Genomic DNA, 19301 nt, shown 5'->3' with positions numbered 1-19301 from the left:
ATTGCTCCAGCATGCTGCATAGTATTCCATTGTGTGAATGTACCATGATTTCTTCATCCATTCCATTGTGGTTGGGCATTTGGGCTGTTTCCATGTTCTTGCGATAGTGAATAACGCTACTGTGAACACTTGTGTACAAGTCTCTGTTTGTGCCTCAGTTCACATTCTCTCAGGGTATATTCCAAGCAGTGGAACAGCTGGGCCATATGGAATTTCTGTGTTCAGCTTTTTGAGGAAATGTGTTGCATTACTTTTGCTCTCTGTGTATTGCTGTTTTGTACCTAAGAGTCGGAAGCAACCCATAGCTGACCCTCTGATGGGTTTTCAGAGGCATGGGAGATTGTCCATCCTTCTCCTTCAGAGCAGCTGGTAGATTTGAACTGTCTGCCTTTGGGTCAGCAGTGCAACTCCTTACCCACTAGGCCACCAGAACTCCATATATGAAGGCAAAAATTGTCTTTTTAAAAAACTGACTCCTTTATTTTTTTTCTCATTCATAGACATTGTATTTCACACATTCCTTCATTCACACTGTATTTCATACTCTCATTCCCTGTGATATTATAAAATTTATCACCATTGCTTTTAATTCAGATCTTCTTTATCATACATTAAAGTTTCACCCATAAGGCCCATTATGTCTTTTGGTCATCGCCTGTGTTGTAAAATCTTTTTCTGTTATCTTCTACTCAGTGATGAATGACATAGGAGATTGCTGAAGGCCAGAGCTGTATCTGACAGCACTCTCTGTTCAAGCCTGGTCTCAGGGCTCCTGGAGCTGTGATTGCTCCATGACAGGTTCTCAGCTTCCTTCACTTTTGCCCCATGGACTGTTCTGAGTCACCCCCTCCCATCAGGCTGCCCTGGGTTCTCCTCAAGTGAGAAAGGACTCTCTCATCCTCCTATGTGGGACCCACAGGAGGTAGAAAGACCCAGGGATCTGTGCGTGGGGCCCTCTGGAGGAGGGGAGATGGTGTCCCACCCTCTCCTGTTTCACCTGGCAGTGGGAGGAGGACCCACTGGGGCCAGAGGAGGAGCAGCTCTGGCTGGGGCCTGGGAGCTAGTGACTGAGCTGCTTGGCAACCCAGGGCCACGGCAGCAGCCTGGCAGTACAGGAACAAGGGGACTAACAAGGTGGCCCTCCCTCACGTAGGGAGTGGTGTGCCCTGCCCTGTTCCCACACACCAGGAGCTAAGAGACAAGGGCGGGGGAGGTGGCATCCAAATGGCCAAACCACTGTGCTTTTGGGGGAGGGGCAGATCTTGGGCCAAGACCTGAGGTATCAGGGCAGCCCCTGGTAGAGTCTACCCGCTTGCTAGCTTTTAATGTGGTGCTGAATTAGACCTCCAGACAACCTGGGACCCAGACCACTGGGCCCCTGAAGTAGGTCTTTGACATGCCTCCTCCCAGCATCAAATTGCCCAATAAACTAGATAAGCACAGGCATTATTTGTTTAGCAATCAAGTCACATGCTTCCCATCACATCTTTGATGAAACTCATGTAAAATTGTCCACTAATTTGCCCTAGCCTGCTCTGCTAGCAATCAATGTCTTATTGCCTCATGGACAGTGGCTGGGCGGCCTGTGTCCAAGCTGCACTGTCCACCACAGACCAGGAAGGTGATGGGAGAGACTACAAATCCATGGTTTATGGTCACTGCCCAGTAATGGTGTTAGGAAGAGGTCCACTCCAGTGTTGATGGCCCTCAGGCCAAGTGGAGGCCCAGTACACCTGCCCTGGTCCCTGTCTCCCAGTGGACCCCTGAAAGCACCTCACACAATGATGTTTTCCTTTTTATTTATTTTTTTATAAAAACCAAACCAGTCCTGGAGTAGAAAGAAAAATCCTTTGATGGACTTTCAGGATCCAAACTCAAGTACAGTAGGTAGGGCTGGAGTGGGGGTGCTGGGGGGAGGGGAGGGTGGTGGCCAGAGCCTGGGGAAGGGGATATGAGGAGAGGGCAGCAGGGCTGGGAGGGAGGGCCAAACTCTGAAGGAAGCCCTGCCTTCATCATTTCCACTTTCACATACCATAGAAAGTTAAGCAAAATAGCTATTTTATACTCTTTTATATATTGTATATGTATATATGTATATAAATTAGGCAAATAAAGGGTCCAGGGGCACCGAGACGGGGTGCCCCCGAGCAGCCTGAGGCCGAGGTGGGAAGCTGGGGCTCCACTGCTGGGGGTTACCAGCCCAGGCCGAGCGTGTTCATTATTGCTGTGTGGGACCTGGGTCTGGGTGGGGGAGCACCAGCAGGTCCTGCCTCCAGCCCCCTCGGGTCAGGCAAGGGCTGCTGTCCTCAAATCCACCACTCGGTCCCCTCAGCATCTCGGCTTCCACTCCTCCCCCACCTCGGATACTTTGGGGGTGCGTAGCTCCAAGGACTCCTATGCTGTCTGGGGCCAGGCCCCCCTTTTTCTGTTCAGTTCTCTGGGGCCCTGTGCTCCTGGCAGCTCAGCTACAAACAGGCCTTGCTATGTTGAGCTACAAAAATCTCCCAACTCTAAGGGGTCTGTCTGGCTTCTTGATCCCTTAAAAAGAGGGGCTCTTGCCAGCACGCTTCGGCGGCAAGAAAGCACACTTGGAAAAGTTGTCTGCTAAGTGTCGTACTAAAAATATGTTACTAAATGTCATGGCTGGAAAGAAATGGAGATTTTTTTTCTCTCTTATTTTTTTTTTTTAAAAAAAGGTCAAAAAAGAGGCTCCCTGGGAGAGGGAGGGTGGTCCTCCCGGGTTGGGCTGGTGTCGAGGCGCCCTCGCCCGGCCTGAGTTGCAATGACTGGGCCGCTAGGGTCCCCGTTGGGCCACAAGTCCTTGAGGAGAGGGGTAAGGGGTGACCCGGTGCACCTGGAGGCTGGAGAAAACCCGGGCCGGTACTTCCTCCTTCAGAGGAGTATTAAAAAAAAAGAAAAGAAAAGAAAATGTAGCGGGAAGAGGAGGGAGAAGGGCCTTCCTAACTAAACTGAGAGTATTAAAGCAAGGAGCCTGTATTTGGGGGTGGGAGGAGGTGGCGCTCAGAAGATGTTGGGGCACATGTGCCAGTCCTGCCTCTCCTTGGCCTCCCAGTAGCCGCCCTTGTACATGCAGGCCGTCTCCCCGGTCAGCGGGTCCAGCCTCTTCTCAAACCACAGTGGCGTGTGCACTTCCGCCTCCTTCTCTGCTGGGCAGGAAAGCGGGCCGGTGGGCAGGCAGCTGGTCAGGCCTTGGTGGGGGACACACACACCCTCCCTCAGGGTACCCCTTCTTCAGGGCATCCCTCCCTCCCCCACTTCCTCTCCCAGGCACACACCTCGCCTCCACCTCCTTCCCACCCTTCCTCCTTTGGGGGTACAACCTTGCCACAGGGGCGCTACTTCATCGCCCGTCTGCTCCTCCCTCTCCCCCTGCAGCCCCTCCCCTCCCCCGTACCCCCACCCCGTCATCTTCCCCTTCACTCCTCCTCTCGGCCCCCTCCCCGCCGGCCTCACCCTCCTCAGCGCCTCGCGCGCTGGCCTCCAGCCTGCGGCGCCTTGTCAGTCGCTGCTTCTCCTCCAGCCGCTGCTTCTCGGTGTTGGCCTCGTCCCAGCGTCCCTTCTCCATAAGCCGCTGGTCCGGCCGCAGGCGGCTGTCGGTGGGCGCCACGCCTTCCTCGTGCTCGTTCAAGGTCAACGCCAGCTCAGAGAAGTAATACATGTTCTCCGCATTCTCCCTGCAGGGGGCGCTGGGTGAGCCTCCCTGCAGCCGAGCCCGCACATTCCGGCGGCTCCCCTGGGCCCAGCTCAGCCGCCCACTGTGCTGCCCTGCCTGTCTGCGAAGCCACCCTTCTCTGGAGAATTACCGCTTCATCCAAATATATCCCCATAACCTTGTTTCCTAATTGTTGGCGTCAAGTACGCCTCTTAGCGACCCTATGAACGAAAGATCTGAACCCTGTTCTATCCTGCGCCATCCTCACACTTCCCGACACACTGGAGCCCATTGCAGCAGTCACTGAATCAATACACCCGGTGAAGGGTCTTTCTCTCCTTTGCCGACTCTCCACCCTTCCCAGCATCCGGTGAAGGGTCTTTCTCTCCTTTGCCGACTCTCCACCCTTCCCAGCATCATGTCCTCCAAGGAATGTACTTCCTAGCAACATGTCCAAAGGCAAAATCTCATCATTCTGCCTCCAAAGAGTACTCTGGCTGTACCCTCTCCAAGACACATCTGTGTCTTCTCTTGGCCGTCCGTGGGATGTTCAGGGTTCGTCTCTAACACCACAGCTCAAAGGCATCAATTCTTCTGTCATCCTTATTCACTGTCCAGCTCTCAGATGCATAGCAAGTGATCAGAAAGACTTGGCCTGAATCAGATGCACCTTAGTCCTCAAACTGACATCATTACTCAATAATTTGAAGAGATCTCTAACTACAGATTGTCCTAATAGCCTCATTATAGTACTTAAATGTCTCTGACAGACCAAGGCCCTGTTAGCATCTGTTGGTTCCACCTCACCTTCTATTTTGAACTGTTTATTTAAACTTGCCTTGACCTCTCTATTGTATGTTTCCTGCTTTACAGATTTGAGCTTTATATCTCCCTTTTACTTTGCTGAGGTTTATTTTGCTGTTAAGACAGGCACAGTTCCTTTTCACCTTTTCTTTATCTATCTATCTATTTAACAATTTTGAGTTTTGTTCCACATTTTGCACCCACTCGATCCAGATTTCTATGGTGACACTTTTAGAGCAATGGTAGCTGGGCACCTCTATCTAGTTCTGGTTTCAAAAGTCATGGAGGTTGAGGTCGGCCTGGTCCGACAGCCCTGTGTGCTAACTGCTTCTATACATCTTTGCTTTTCTTCCTTTTGTGTTCTGGACAGGGCAAGGCCACAGTTTCAGCATAAGTGGCTGATTACAGGGTTTCTTTGTAGACTATGTGATGCAACGGACAGATGTCCCCAGAGCCTATGATTCCTGAGACTCTAGAACCAGCAACTCAGGATGATGGGTTATCATTCAGCAGTTTATATAACTCTGCCCCCTGGTGGCTCTGCTGGTACATATGATTATCTTTACAGTATATACTAACAGCAATGTAGAAATACGATCCAGTACGCCTGTGTATAGACACAGGCATAGCCCCTTTGCCTGTCTTGACTTGTTCATCTGGCCTGTGTGCCTACATATTCACTTATAGAAGAATGAATAGTATTGATGATGTTGCAGAACTGTATTTATAATAAGGTTTACTTATGTTGACTGTCTTTCACATGCATTTCTCTCTGTGTCTTCCCTCTCTATTAATAATATTCTGAGAATCCTGTCTTACGGGAGCTCCGGTAGCTTAGTGGTAAGGAGCTCTGCTGCCAACCCAAAGGCATGCAGTTTGAATCCACCATCTGCTCAATGGGGGAAAGATGGGCAACCTCCTCCCATGTGATTTACTGCTTTAGAAATCTTCCAGAGGGTCAGCTATGAGCCTGATGCAGCTCAACAGTACACAACTACGTAACGATTGGCTGAGTGGTAAGGAGGTGCACTGCAAAACAAAGGCATACAATTTGAATCACTCTGTGGGAGACAGATGGGCCGTCTCCTCTTGTGCAGTTTATAGCCTGGAAATCACTGGAAGGCCAGCTATGAGTCAGTTCCAACTTGACAGCACAAAACTAACCACCACCTCTTATTTGTTTACCTTTTTATAATAGTGGGGCTCATACAAGTATTTGGCCTTTGTGACTAACTTGTTTTATTTAGTTTAGTGGTAAGGAGTTGCACTGCCAAGCCAAAGGTACATGGTTCAAAGCCACCAGCTGCTCTGTGGGAGAAGGATGGGTGATCTCCTCCTGTGTGATTTATTGTCTTTGAAAATCTGCTGAAGGGTCAGCTATGAGTTGGTGCGGACTCAATGGTACATAACAACAAGAAAGTCCTGAAGGAGCCCTGGTGGCCCTAGTGGTAAGGGGTTGCACTGCCAACCCAAAGGCACTCGGTTTGAGTCTACCAGTTGCCCCATGGAAGAAAGATGGGCAGTCTCTTCCAATATGAGCTGTTGCTATTAACGTTTTAGGTGCTGTCACGTTAACCATGACCTGTAATGACCTCATGAACAGCAGTTCGGTACCCTGCTCTGTCCTAAGCCATCCTCATCTTCGCAGTACTTGAGCCCACTGTTATAGTCAATGTGTCTGTCCATCTAATTGAAAATCTTCCTCCCTTTCACTGACCCTCTACCTTTCCAAGCATGATGTCTTTTCCAAGGACTGACCCTTCCTAACAACATGCTCAAAATACAAGAGGTGAAGTTTCACCATTCTTGCCTCTGAGAAGAATCCTGGTTATCCTTTCTCTAAGATAGATCTACTGTTTGTTTTATTGCAAGTCCATGGGATATTCAGTACTCTTCTCCAACACTACTACAGCTCAAATGCATTTATTCTTCTATCATCTTCATTCATTGTCCAACTTTAAGATGCACAGCAAGTAACAGAAAAGATCACAGATTGGATCAAGTGCACCTTAGTCTTTAAACTGACATCATTGCTCCTCAGAATTTTGGAGAGGATTTTGACGAACAGATTTTCCCAGTGCAATACATCTTTTTATTTTGAAGGTGGTGGTGTTACGGATCTAAGCAAGATGGAATCATTGACAATTTTTATTCCTTTTTTCCATCTATCATGATGTTGCTTTTCAGCCCAGTGGCGAAGATTTTTGTTTTCTTGATTATGAGGTATAATCCATACTGAAAGCTGTAGTCTTTGATCTTCTGCAGCAAGCACTTCAGGTCCCTTTCACTTTGTGAGCAACAGGTTGTTGATCAGTCTTCTACCGATCCTGATGAAATTCCCCTTCGCAATATAATTTGTTGGGTTCCACACAGTCAAATGCCTTTGCACAATCAAGAAAAGACTTTCTCCTTCTAGTATTCTGTCAAGATCCACCTGACATCAGCAGTGTTATCTCTGGTGCCATGACCTCTTCTGAATACAACTTGAATTCAGTGGTTCTCTTAGATGTACTTACTGTTCTAGCCAGTTTTGGATAATCTTCAGCAAGATTTTGCTTATATATCATATTAATTATATTGTCAGATAACTTCCACATTCTGCTGGATTTTTTTTTAAATTAGAACAAATATAGATCATATCTTCTAGTCATTCGGCTAGGTAGCTGTCTTCCGGATTTCTTGGCACAGTCTAGTGACACGACCAGGGTTGCACCTGTTTGTTGAAAGATGCCAACTGGAATTCTGTCTGTTTTGGGTGCCTTCTGTTTTGCCAATGCCTTCAGTGAGCTTGAACAACTTCCTTCATTGTCATTGGTTCTCGATCATACATGGCATCCTGACATGTTTCCATGTCAGCCAGTTTTGCTGGGTACAGTGATTCATGTATTCCTCCTATTGTCTTTTGATGCTCTCTTGATCATCCAGGATTTTATCCATAACATTCTTCAGTATTGCAACTTGAGGTTTGAATTTGTTCTTTCATCTTGAGAAATGCCAAGCAAGTTCTTCCATTTTGATTTTCAGGCTCCAGCTCTTTGTACATTTCTTTATAATACTTTGCTTTGTTTTATCAAATTGCTCTTTGGAATTTTCAGTTCTCCTACTTCACTATTTCTTCATTTTGTTTTGGCTTCCTGACCTTCTAGTGCAATTTTCAGAGTCTCTTCTGACATCAGTTTTGGTCTTTTCTTTCTCCCCTGTCTTTATAATGACCTTTTGCTTTCTTCATGGATGATGCCCTTGATGTCATCACATAGCTCATCTGGTCTTTGATCATTAGTGTTCAGTGCCATAGTCATTACCATAATGGTTACCCATCATGGACAGTGTTTGAGGAGCTTCCAGATTGATTCAGGTTTGGAAACAGGAATGGCATCCACTTCCTAAAACAGATGCCTCTATAATCTCTATAATCATACAAAAATCATGTTAATTAGAAAACAGAGCTCAGGTCTTTTGTTCATACGGTATTCAACTTGAAGACACTTAACCACTGTTAAGGGAGACTAGTGTTGTCATATTTGGAGGCACATTCTACTCTGTACATCACTTGAAGTCAATTTGCTGTATTGAGGTAAAATCTGGGTTTGCTGTGATGCTGAACCTTGTGCCATTGGGGTATCAAATACCCTAATGGTCTCCCAGTGCAGACAGTGTTTAGTGGAACTCCCTGGGTAGGTAGGTGACACTGCTGTCCACTTCCCCATGTTTTGCCTCTCAATTTCAGTGAATGAATGGAAATCCAAGTTTTCTGTAAACTTTCGTTAAAATATCTATTGTTGTTGTTGTTGTTATGTTCCGTCGAGTCACTTGTGACTCATAGCGACCCTATGTACAAGAGCCCTAAATGTTGCTCTATCCTGTGCCAACCTCACTGTCTCTAACACACTCACTCCCATTGCTCCAATCACCAAATCGATCCATCTCATCAGGGTCTTCCTCTCCTGTGCTGTTCCTCTACTCTTCTCTAAGGACTGGTCCCTCTTTGTAACATGCCCACAGTATGTCAGGCGAAGCTTCAGAATCCTTGACTCCAAGAAGCAACCCAGTTTCACCCTCTCCAGGACAGACCTGTTTATTCTCCTGCCAGTCCATGGTATATTCAACACTCTTCTCCAGCACCACAGCTCAAAGGCATCAATTCTCTTTCTATCATCCCTAGTCACTGTCCAGCTCTCCAATGCATAGCATGCAATTGTGAAGATTATGGCCAGGAGCAGGTGCACCTTAGTCTCCAGCCTGATGTCACTGCTCTTCAGTACTCTGGAGAGGTCTCTGACAGCTTACTTTCCCAATGCAATTCATCTTCTGATTTCCTGGCTGCTGGTACCAAGAGTGTTGACTGTGGAGCCAAGCAAACTAAAACTGTTAACAATCTCAGTCTCTTCACCATCTGTAATGATGCTGCCAATAGGCCCAGTGGTGAGAATCTTTGTTTTCTTGATGTTGAGCTTTAATCCATATTGGAGGCTGCAGTCCTTGACCCTCTGCAGCAAGTGCTTCATGTCCTCCTCAGTTTCAGCAAGCAGGGTTGTGTCATCTGCATAACGCAGGTTGTTGATGGATCTTCCACCAATCCTGGCACCACATTCTTCCTCGTACTACCCAGCCTCATTTCTTCTGATCTGCGTTCAGTTGATGATTCTATTCTCTCTTCGACTGTCATCAGTCTCTGAAACCTCTCCTTGCAGGGCTTGAGGTACTCTTTCACATTTCACGTGTTGAATTTCTATTTTCTTTCTTTAGAATCCAGTAAGCTGCTTTTGACTGATTTTTTGATTCCTACGGTTTCTTTCCGAGTTCTGTGCCCACAACCTGTTTCACAATGCTGCACGGTGCCATTCACCACCAGGCCACCCTGAGTTCACACGGATTGTCCCTTTCTGTCCCTTGGGAACACAGGGCTTTTGGCATGTCCAACATCTGAGGCCAGAATCTTCCACTGTCCTGCACATCTACTGCTCAGGGGCCTCCCCTGGTCCCCTTCCCTGTCCTGCCTGCCCCCACCCGCCGCCCGTCTCCCCCGTCAGGCACTCACGGGAGTGGGTACTTCTTCCACAGCACCTTGGAGGGCAGGGTCTGGTACACTGTCTTCTGTTTGCCGTCTAAGCTGGGGCTGCTAGAGCTGCTGTGCACGACCTTGGCACATTCCATCTGCTCGTCCCATGAGCCGGACAGCACGTAGTGGGCCTTACCATGGTTGTCGCTCACCACGCCGGTCACCTGTGGACACAGCAGGGCCAGCCTTGGCATGTGCCCTGTCCCCAGCCCCCCAGGCTTTGAGGGGCACCTCCTGCCTACCTTCCGGGCAGCCTCTTTGGAAAAGTAGCTGTAGGGCAGGAACTTCAGCTGGCAGCGGTCCTTGGTCTTGTGGTTCACAATCTCAATGTCCCCGGTCTGGTGAGTGAGGAGAGTGGTGAGCTGCCGGTCTGTGGGGCCCCACGTTCCCTCCCTGCGGGCGCCCCCTGACCTGGTCAATCCAGAGCTTGCCCACGATGATATTATGCACGGTTGAGGTGCTCTTTCTCCACACGTAGTGATTCCCGCTGGCCTGGAACTCTAAGTGGATGGCACCTGGGGGCCAGAAGGGGGGCAAAGGTCAGGGCCACCACTGAAGGGCCAGCTCAGTGCCCCTGAGTGACATACTCGAGTCTAGAGCTGTCCTTAAACAGGTGGTGGGTAGGGGCAGGGTATAGTGGGAGTTCAATCTTGGGGGAGGGAGCCCTGGTGGCCAAGTGGCAAGAAGGTGCAGTTCAATCCTGAAGGTGCACAGTTCGAATCCACCAGCTGCTCTGCGGGAGAAGGATAGACCATTTCCTCCCATGCGATTAACTGCTTCTGAAAACCCACTGGAGGTCAGCTATGGATCGTATTCAACGTGACAATACACAACACACAGCCTTGGGGGAAGGGAGCGAATCTTTGAGACAGTATGGTCTCCGAAAGCCCCAACTGCCTAATGGTTAGTACCATCTCCCCTTCCTCCCTCCCCCGACCTCTAGAATGTGCCCGCTCTGGGGACTCACAGACCCGACTCACCTAAGGGCATGATGGAGAGGTATTTCCCCCGGAACTTGCTGGAGATGGTGATCTCCTGCCACAGACTCCAGCCGTTCTTGGAGAAGACGTAGTGTGCGGCCGAGGGTGGGTGGTGACTCACCTGGGCCAGACCCCCCGGGTGAGTACCTGCCCGGCCAGGTGGGAGAGCCTGCCCCATCCCTGTCCCCCACCCCCGTTCTCTGCACAGCTCTCAGGCCTGGCGTCCTCCTCTGAGGACAGTGCCCGTGGTCCTGCTGGGAGGGGGACGAGCGCCTGGTGTCTCTGAACCCAGGCTTTGGGGCTGTACTATGAGGGCCTGTGTGCTGAGGTTAATGAAAAGTTTCACTGCCAAGGCTGCCTTGTTTAATTTTCCCAGGAAGGGACATGTCTGTCGTAGCATGCTAACTGGCCACCTGTGCGGTAGACAGGCCTCCCTCCAGGCCAGCCTAGCTGCCTTGGGCTGGGGGATTGTGGGACCCTCTCAGCAGTCAGGCGCTAGGCTCCCATGCTGCCTCATCACACAGGCTCCGGACAGTTCCCCTCCCCTCCCCCGTCCCCTCACGGCCTCCTCTCTCAGAAGAGCAGCCTGGGCCTCCACCAACAGCGCCCTCACCAGCCAGCTCAAGTGGGGGCTCCCTTCTCAGCCCCACCTTCTGGCCCTTTAGGACGCTCACACTGAACGCTCTGGGTTTGTCCGTGACCGCTCCTCCTCTCTCGCGGTACACATTCGAGTCTTAGCCAAACCTGTCGGCCTCCACCAGGTCAGAATGTGCACCCAGAACCTCCTCCCCAAACCAGGGCCGTCTCGACCACCTCACCCCCTTCCCTGCGGCAGCCATGCGCACAGTGCTAATGGAAAGGTTAGGTCACACAGTTATGGAGCTCTGGGAGCCTAGTGGCAAAAAGCTGTGCTGCAATCCTGAAGGCACGTGGGTTCGAATCCACCAGCTGCTCTGCAGGAGAAGGATGGGCAATCTCCTCTTGTGATTAACTGCCTCTGAAAACCCACTGGAGGGTCAGCAATGGGTTGGTTCTGACTCCACAGTATACAACACACAGAGTTGGCCCCTTGTTCATTAGATCTGGCTCCATAACCACACCTACCTGCATCCCAGCTAGGCCCAGGGCCACTGTTGGTGTGGGGCAGGTCCCAATCAAAGCTTATCAAGTGAATGAGCCCTTAGCACAAAGAACCTTGATCAACCTTGATGCCCCTCCATGCCCACCTACAGCCACGGCCTCTACCAACCTGCTGGCCCCCATTCACACTGACCCCTGGGTGCAGAGGCACCTTCTACCTGGCCTGCTTGCATCTGGCGCAGAGCTGGTGCTCGGTGGTGGCAGAACCTGGCACCTCCAGCCCAGCACCTCTATGTGGTGCCTGCCTGGGTTCTCCTCTCAGCTGGTCCAGCCCAGAGAAGGGCACCAGCAGAACGCCTCCGCATCAGACAAGGAACACTAGGCTACATGTCCATTTCACAGCTAACATCCCCCTCACACCCTGTGGCTACTCCCCACGGAGGCCAGCGGTTTATGCTGATTTCTTTTTTTTTTAAATTTTTGTGTGAGTGTACCATCAAATCAGATCTGACTGGTACAGGAGGAAATTGTCCCTCCTTCCCCGGCAGGGCATCTGGTGGATTCAGACCGTGCGCCTCTGGGATTGTAGTTGCAGCTCCTTGCCACTAGGCCACCAGAGCTCCCCTATGCTGATTTCTTAAAATGCCCCCAAATGGTTGCATCTTCGCTGAGTTCTTAATTAGGTTTGTTTTTCCAGTTCCTAGTCTTAGTGAATAGCTCTGGGGCTGACTGACCCTTGCCTTTTGCTTTTTAGCCCTGCTTGCCGAAGTAGATAAAGGTTTAGCAGAGGATGCTGTCTTTTTTTTCTTCTCGATACTGGAAGCATTTTATTGCAGATCTGGGAGAGCACACAGAAGTCTCTCAAAAATTGCCTCTCAAACGATGCTTATTGGTTTTTACACTAGGGTTAGGTAGTAATCCATTTAATATATTACCATTGCTAGTTAAAAGCTACAGTGTTTTTACATTCAAAAGAATAGTTTACATACAGTTATTAGTAAACAGACAACCTGGGGTATAGTTTACATATGCCTGAGGAAAGAAAATGCTAATTAAGAAGAGATGAATTTCCCCTCCTAGAATTGAAACAGGATTCTGAAGGCCAAGCAAATGTTAGATGATTCAATCAGTTTTGCAGGCTGTAACCCAGGATGTCCGTTTTTAGAGCTATAGTATGTGTTTGTATAATTCTGAGCTTATTAAACCACACTGAGGACGGGTCTTGAGTTATGGAATGCACAGACTGCCGCATAGCCTAGTACTGAGGGCGGTTTAGCCAAGGGCATAAATAATTGGCTACTCCCCCCTTCCACCCTTGGTGGAATCTTCTTGCCCATGAGTCACTGCCGAATCCTTGCAGTACTGCTCCCCTGGTCAGGAAATTTTCCTTTGCTAATAATACACTTGGGGATCTCTGGTGGCTTGGTGGTAGGGAACTGCGCTGGGGGCTCTGAAAGCCCGCTGGAGGGTCAGCTATGGGCTGGTTCTGACTCGATGGTACAAACATTAACAATAAAATTGAAGCTAATGTTTTAGTCTGTCTCTGGGTCAGTGTTTTTTTGTTTTGGGTTTTTTTTTTTGGTCAGTCTGTGAACATTAACCTCTAGGGTGTTCCTTCTGGGGAGCAAACCTCAACAAGCATGAAGAATGAATAGATAGATGCAGGTGAGCCAAGGCCAGGCAGGACCCTCGACCCCAGTGCCCCTCAGAGATGCCACTCTGCAGTCACTGACCAGCCAAGTCCTCTTAACCCACACTGAGTGGGCAGCACCCCCTATCTTCCCATTCATCTGACTCCCAACAGTCCCTGGAAACACCTTCACTTCTGGTCTATGGGCCAGCAGCACATAAATCCCCTTCCTTGCACATTGTTGTTATGTGCAGTCGAGTCGCTTGCGACTCATAGCGACCGTATGTACAACAGCCCTAAACCGTGCTCTATCCTGTGCCAATCACATTGCCTCTGACACACCCATCCCGATTACCCCAGTCACTGAATCAATCCACCTCATAGAGGGTCTTCCCCTCCTGCGTTGTCCCTCTACCCTCCCAAGCATGATGTCCCTCTCCAAGGACCTGTCTCTCCTTACAACATGTCCAAAGTATGCCAGACGAAGCCCCAGAATCCTTGTCTCCAAGGAGTAGCCTGGTTTAACCCTCTCTAGGATGGATCTGTTTGTTTTCTTGGCAGTCCATGGAACATTCAACACTCTTCTCCAGCACCACAGCTCAAAGGCGTCAATTCTCCTTCTATCCTCCCCAGTCACTGTCCAACTCTCCGGTGCATAACAAGTGATTGCAAAGACCATGGCCTGTATCAGGCACACCTTAGTCTCCAGAGAGACACCGTTGCTCTTGAGTACTTTAGGCTCTGCTAAAACGACTGAACAGACCCTTCTTTGACCACAGTCAAGGTCACAGACCACACCCATCTCCCTCCCTCTGTTCCTTGGGAGCAGCCTGGCTGCAGCTCAGTAGACACAGCCCACGCCAGCCCTGCAGGGAGCTCAGGCCTCACCTGCTCACACAGGGAACGCAGGCCCATTTCGTCCAGGCGGTCCAGCTCGAATGTCTCGCCCAGCATGGGGTTGAAGGGCTTGGCGATGCGGTGGACGGTGGTGGAGTAGGAAGACACGGAGAAGGCAGCCACCAGGCACATCTGCTCCACGGAGTTGGTGCAGTTGACTGCCTTGTCCAGCAGGTGGTGGTATTCCAGGTCCTCAGTCAGTCGCTGGAGCATGGACAGGGGCTCGTTAAAGTTAACCTGTGGGGACGGTGAGCAGTGGTCAGACGGGCATCCAGTGGGGGTGCCTGGGCAGCCACCCCTAAACTCACCTGAGCCACTTCCTAGGCCCCACTAAGAACGCTGTTCCCTGCTTGTGTCTGCTCATGTTCAGGGACATCCCAGCCAGATGTCACCTTCATGGTAAGGGTCCCTGGTGACTCTGCCTAAAACCAGCTCCTTGGGCTTCCCTGCCAGATGCTCTGGCTCCAGTTTTCTCTAAGCGCTCTCCCTGTCCCGGTGTGTCAGGCATTTCACAGCGGATGTTCTTCCCTGGCCAGGACGGAGGCCGTGAGGGCCTGGTCTCCCACCATTCATTGCTGCTCCTCGGTACCAAGCGTTCTGTTCATGCAGTTTAACGGACTACAGAACGGAGGGGCTGGGCCTTGTGTTTGCTGTGAACTTAGCTATGTTTCTGCATAGGGGTTCAGTGGAGGGGCCAGGGCCCACTCTCTCCTGTGAGGCCGGGCTCCCTGGGCACAGAGGTTTATTTCATCCTCTCAGTGTCTTCGAAGCGGGCACTGTCTACGTCACATTCTGGGGGCGATGTGAAGGGAATCAATCACAGTCACATGGAGAACTAAGCTCGCTCTCCACGGAGGTGCCATCCCTGCCCAGGAGGCTGAGGCCCCACCTCTGCCCTCAGCCTGCTGAGTGACCCCTGACTGCCATCTCACCCTCACTGAGCCCCCACAACCTCAGTGGAGCACAGAGAGGGCTCCCCTCATGTCACCAAGCCCTGATCCCATTACTTCCCATCTTTGGGGAGGCGGCAGAGAGTGGACACTGAGGCCCTGTTGACCCAGAGGGGCCCTGTGGCTCCCCACACATCTGGTCCCCTGACTCCTTCTTTCCAAAGCTGGGGGTGAGCAATAAGTAAAATGACCCCATGGTGCCAGCCAGTCTCCCCGACAGCATGGGGCTCCTACCGGCATGGGGATCTTGGAGAGCTCCCGGCCGATGCAGTTCTTCATGATGCTCCAGAGGTTAAGGCTGTAGTTGGGTTTGTCGGGGATGCGGGATCTCCTCTTGACCTTGGGGGGACCCTTGGGCTCTGGTGAGGCACCATCTAGCACCTGCCAGAGAAGCAGACGTGGCGTCAGTGGTCTTGGGCCTGCCCTCGACCCTGACTGACCATGCATCAGGCCCAGGGGTAGCTCGATCCCCCTATTCTGTTGAGTCTGGAATCTCCTGTGGGGTCTCCTGCCTCACTTACATTGTCTGCAGTGGTCCAGTCATCTGAGGAGACTGCCCCCGTCATGCCCTCAGCTTTCCTACGGGAAACATGAAGAACAGGTTGTGTGGAAACCTCAAAGCCACCCCCACCTTCTCCACGGACCTGCCTGACGTCCGAGGAGTCTGCCTCCAGCCGATTTTGATGGGGAGCCCCCTGCCCTGCAGAACCTGAAGCACTCAGATGGGGGCTGCAGAGCCCAGGGAAGCAACTGGGACCTACGGGCCACATTCAGGGTCTCTGCACAGGCCTCCTGGGGGACCGGCTGCCCCTGGCCCCAGGTGAGCTGGAGGATGCACATTTCCTTTTAGAGGACCTTCCAGAGCCTTCTGTCACAGAGCTGACCCTGGGGTGTGTGTGTGTGTGTGTGTTCGTTCCCTTGGGGCTGGGATTCCTTAAGGGCAGGGCAAGGATCCGGAGCAGCCCTTTGCAGGACCCAAATGGGCTGTAGATGCAGTGGTCTACTGGGCCAGCAGGGGGAAACAAGTTCCGGGCAGCACTGCAGAGAGGAGGCCGCACTGAGGCTTTCAGGAGCCACTAAACAGAACAGGAGTGGTACTGCAGACAAAGGGGCGGCAGGCACAGAGGTGCAGGGCAGGGCTAGACCCTCAAACAGGACCCAAGTGGGACCGGCCTGCTGTCCAGTGTGGCTGCAGCACACAGGAGCAGTGAGGGGGAAAGAGGCAGGGGGTTGGGCAGAGGCCAGGTCAGGTGTCACAGGGGGGTGACAGGTGCTGAGGGTCCCGGGCGTGCTGGCTCCTAGGAAAGTGGGGCCTGGCACTTGGTCAGGCTGGCTCTGATGTAAAGCTCAGCTTCCCGGCTGGGCAGCAAGAAGGTATGTCAGCGATCTAATTGAGAAATGTTCCTGGAAAGGGATTTGGAGCTCGAAATATCTTGCTGCTAGGACCTGGAAGCTCCCCAAAGGTGGGATACAGGCCCTGGACCCCCCAGTCTCTGGACAGAGCTGGAACAGGGAAGGAGTGGAGCACTGGCTGATTGGTCAGCGGAAGGATTTCTTCTGTGTGCTGGGTCTTTGAGTGCACGGGGTGGGCAGAGTGACGAATGTGGGCATAACTGAGGTTTTGAACCTCAACTGGAGACCTGGGTAGTGCGATGTGGTTGTCCCTCATCTATGTACTTGCTGGTGACAGTGGTGTCTGTATTGAAGGAGGCGTGAAGCTCTCTGGCCGACAGGCCCATGCATGGAGGTGGCACTGAGAGCTACAAGCTCCAGTCAACGATGTCACCTGTGTCCCAGGACTTTAGGTAGCAGCTGACCATCGCCCTCGACGAGGTCACTGCAGGGCTGCGTCTGGGAAGTGCCATTTGATCTGTGTCCCCACAGTGGCAACATTCACCAGATCTTCTATCATTTGGGTCTAATGCCATCTGGTCAGACAGGGATCCCAAGCAGGACTGAAGTCCTAGTTACAGGACATTCACAGCTATGCCTTCTTGGCACCTCTGACTACAGCTAGCCAGGCGTGTGCTCAGCCTGGCTGGCTCTCTCTTCTGTCCCCACTCCTGGGCCTGTGTCCTCAGGACTTTGTGTGGACCTGAGAGTCAGACACCATTTTCATTCCTAGTAAACCCCTGGAAGAAGCTGGAACTGGGAGGGTGTGAAGCAGTCGAGGTGGGTGGGTGAAGGAGACACTCATCCTCCTGTGTTTCTATGTGGTCAGAAATGTCCAGAAAGAACAGATTTTTATGGAAAAAAGTTTTGGGAATAGAAAATCTATATTACAAAAGTACAATTCTACTGTGTCCTCTTTTCCCAAATGTTGTCACTGAGGCCATTCTCAACCCTGATGGAGAAACTGAGGGAGCCTGCACCCTAGTCTACCACCCTCACCCTGCCTTCTAGACTGCAGCTGACCCCCTTCAGACAAGCCCCATGCTCCTGTGCATTATATATTAAAATCCTGCTACAATCCCATCTCAGCACTTCCAGCTTAAGGCAGAGCAAGAACCTCTCTAAGCTGGGGGGAAAAATGCTACGTGGAGCAAGAAGTGAAAGACAGAAACTTCACGGGTCTGGCAGGTGAAGCGGAGACTAGAACCAGGCTCCCCCAGCTCTCGACTCAGGGAGACCCACCTGTCCTCCTTGGACTCGGCAATTACGGTGATGAAGGATGTGGCGTCTTCCATGGCGTCAAAATACTCAGTATCTTCATCTTCCTCACTGTCCTCTCCTTTGGGAGTCAAGAGGCTTCCTGGAGACACACGGGGGCCAGGAGCAGAGTTTGCAGTTTCAACACAGACACCTCACCTGTCAGAGGTAACCTGGAGCCCAAAGGGCCTGTCCTGCCAGTCTGAATAGCTGTCCCCACCCTCGGCTCAGCCCACACACAGGCTCCCTGCTGACAACACCTGGCCCTGACTACCCTCATAGGCTCCCTCCACATTCATTCTTGTAGCTGTAGCTCAGATGCCTCCTCCACGAAGCCTTCCCTGTTCTCTCCAGGTGGGTGGATTCCTGTCAAGCTACCTTTTCTGATGAGGAACCAGCTTGCTCACCGCCCAAGAGTAGGTGGTAGCCACCCAGCACCTGGCCTCCTTGTCACAGAGGGGACAGTTGGGCTCGTCTAACTTTTCTTGGGAGGGTTTGAATCCAGATCCAGAGAGACGGCTGGCTGTGTCAGGCTGCAGTGGACAAGCCCAGGGGGTATATGTGCTGGAGGGCCCAAGGGCAGTTGTCTGAGCAGTGAGGGGCCAGGGGCTGGTGGGCGTGCCGGGGCAGCAGGCGCTGCTCACCCTCGCTGAGGCTCTTGGAGGGGTTGGTGGGCCGTCCGGGGGCGCTGCGGAAGGCCCGCTCGAGGCTGTTGTGCTGTCTGGCTAGCTGCTCGATGGTCTCCTCCAGGTGGATGCGCTGCTCGTGTTCATACTGCAGTGCTCGCTGCCATTTCCGGCTGTGAGACTCGGCTAGTTCCAGGAAGTCCCTGCAAGCCTGGGGGTGGGGGCGGGGGCAGGGCATGGTGAGGGGCCCCTCCCAGCATCCTCCTCCCTTGCCAGCACATGCACTGCCACCCTACACCCCTGTGAGGCTCTGAGACATTTCCAGTGGGCCCAGGATTAAGCATCAGCAGCATGGTCTCTGGGGAGCACTCAGCCTGGGGTGCTGTCTGGGGGCTGGAGGCCCCCTGGGGTGCTGCTATCACAGCTGGCATGGAGCTGCTCCAGTGCTTTCCTCTGCCCTGTCCCAACTGCACAATGGCCTGGGGTTTTATCACTGACCCCTGTCCTGCTACTGATACCAAAGGCACCCCTAACAGCTCAGACTAAGCCCCTGACTTTGGAAGGAAGGAGCACCCCTTCCTGCTTCACTCCCCAGCTCTGAGCGCTACCTGAACCTTACCCTCTCCCGCACCATCCTCATGATACACTCAAACCCATCATTATAGTCACTGCCTTAATCCACCGTCTCTGGTTCTTCCTCTTCCCCTGACCCTCCACCTTTCCCAGCACAGGAAGGGAGACCCTCTATGAGTTGGAATGACTTAGTGACCAGGATAGTAGAAGTAGTATAGTATAGTATAGTATAGTATAGTATAGTATAGTATAGTATAGTATAGTATAGTATAGTATAAACCAGGATAGTGGAAGTAGAGGCCACATGGCTGTCTCTGTCTCCCATACTTGAAGGGCCTGTCACCCTTGACCACACGGCTGTCTCCCATACTTGAAGGGCC

At 51.7% G+C, this 19301-nt stretch overlaps 1 protein-coding gene across 3 annotated transcripts in view; it reads right to left on the bottom strand.

The window, feature by feature from the left end:
- Positions 1 to 3021: 3021 nt before the first annotated feature.
- Positions 3022 to 19301, bottom strand: part of OSBP2 (oxysterol binding protein 2) — a 237594-nt gene continuing 221314 nt past the window's right edge. Inside the window, exons 4-15 of one of the 3 annotated variants that reach the window (XM_006894795.1) lie at positions 18367 to 18559; positions 17708 to 17825; positions 15875 to 15877; positions 15595 to 15652; positions 15308 to 15454; positions 14115 to 14360; positions 10517 to 10637; positions 9948 to 10051; positions 9779 to 9874; positions 9516 to 9700; positions 3475 to 3695; positions 3022 to 3164 (exon numbers count right to left, since the gene is read on the bottom strand). In XM_006894795.1, the coding sequence (XP_006894857.1) occupies positions 3022 to 3164; positions 3475 to 3695; positions 9516 to 9700; positions 9779 to 9874; positions 9948 to 10051; positions 10517 to 10637; positions 14115 to 14360; positions 15308 to 15454; positions 15595 to 15652; positions 15875 to 15877; positions 17708 to 17825; positions 18367 to 18559 (1635 nt within the window). Of the gene's footprint in view, positions 3168 to 3474; positions 3696 to 9515; positions 9701 to 9778; positions 9875 to 9947; positions 10052 to 10516; positions 10638 to 14114; positions 14361 to 15307; positions 15455 to 15594; positions 15653 to 15874; positions 15878 to 17707; positions 17826 to 18366; positions 18560 to 19301 lie in introns of all 3 variants that reach the window. The other 2 variants (XM_006894796.1, XM_006894794.1) reach the window with 2 other exon arrangements.

This window comes from Elephantulus edwardii, unplaced genomic scaffold (genome assembly GCF_000299155.1).
Source record: "Elephantulus edwardii isolate Elephantulus edwardi_28Jun2011 unplaced genomic scaffold, EleEdw1.0 scaffold00151, whole genome shotgun sequence".
In the NCBI taxonomy this organism is placed as follows: domain Eukaryota; kingdom Metazoa; phylum Chordata; class Mammalia; order Macroscelidea; family Macroscelididae; genus Elephantulus; species Elephantulus edwardii.
Note: the sequence above shows the minus strand (reverse complement) of the source record. Positions and strands in the feature narration are given on the sequence as shown.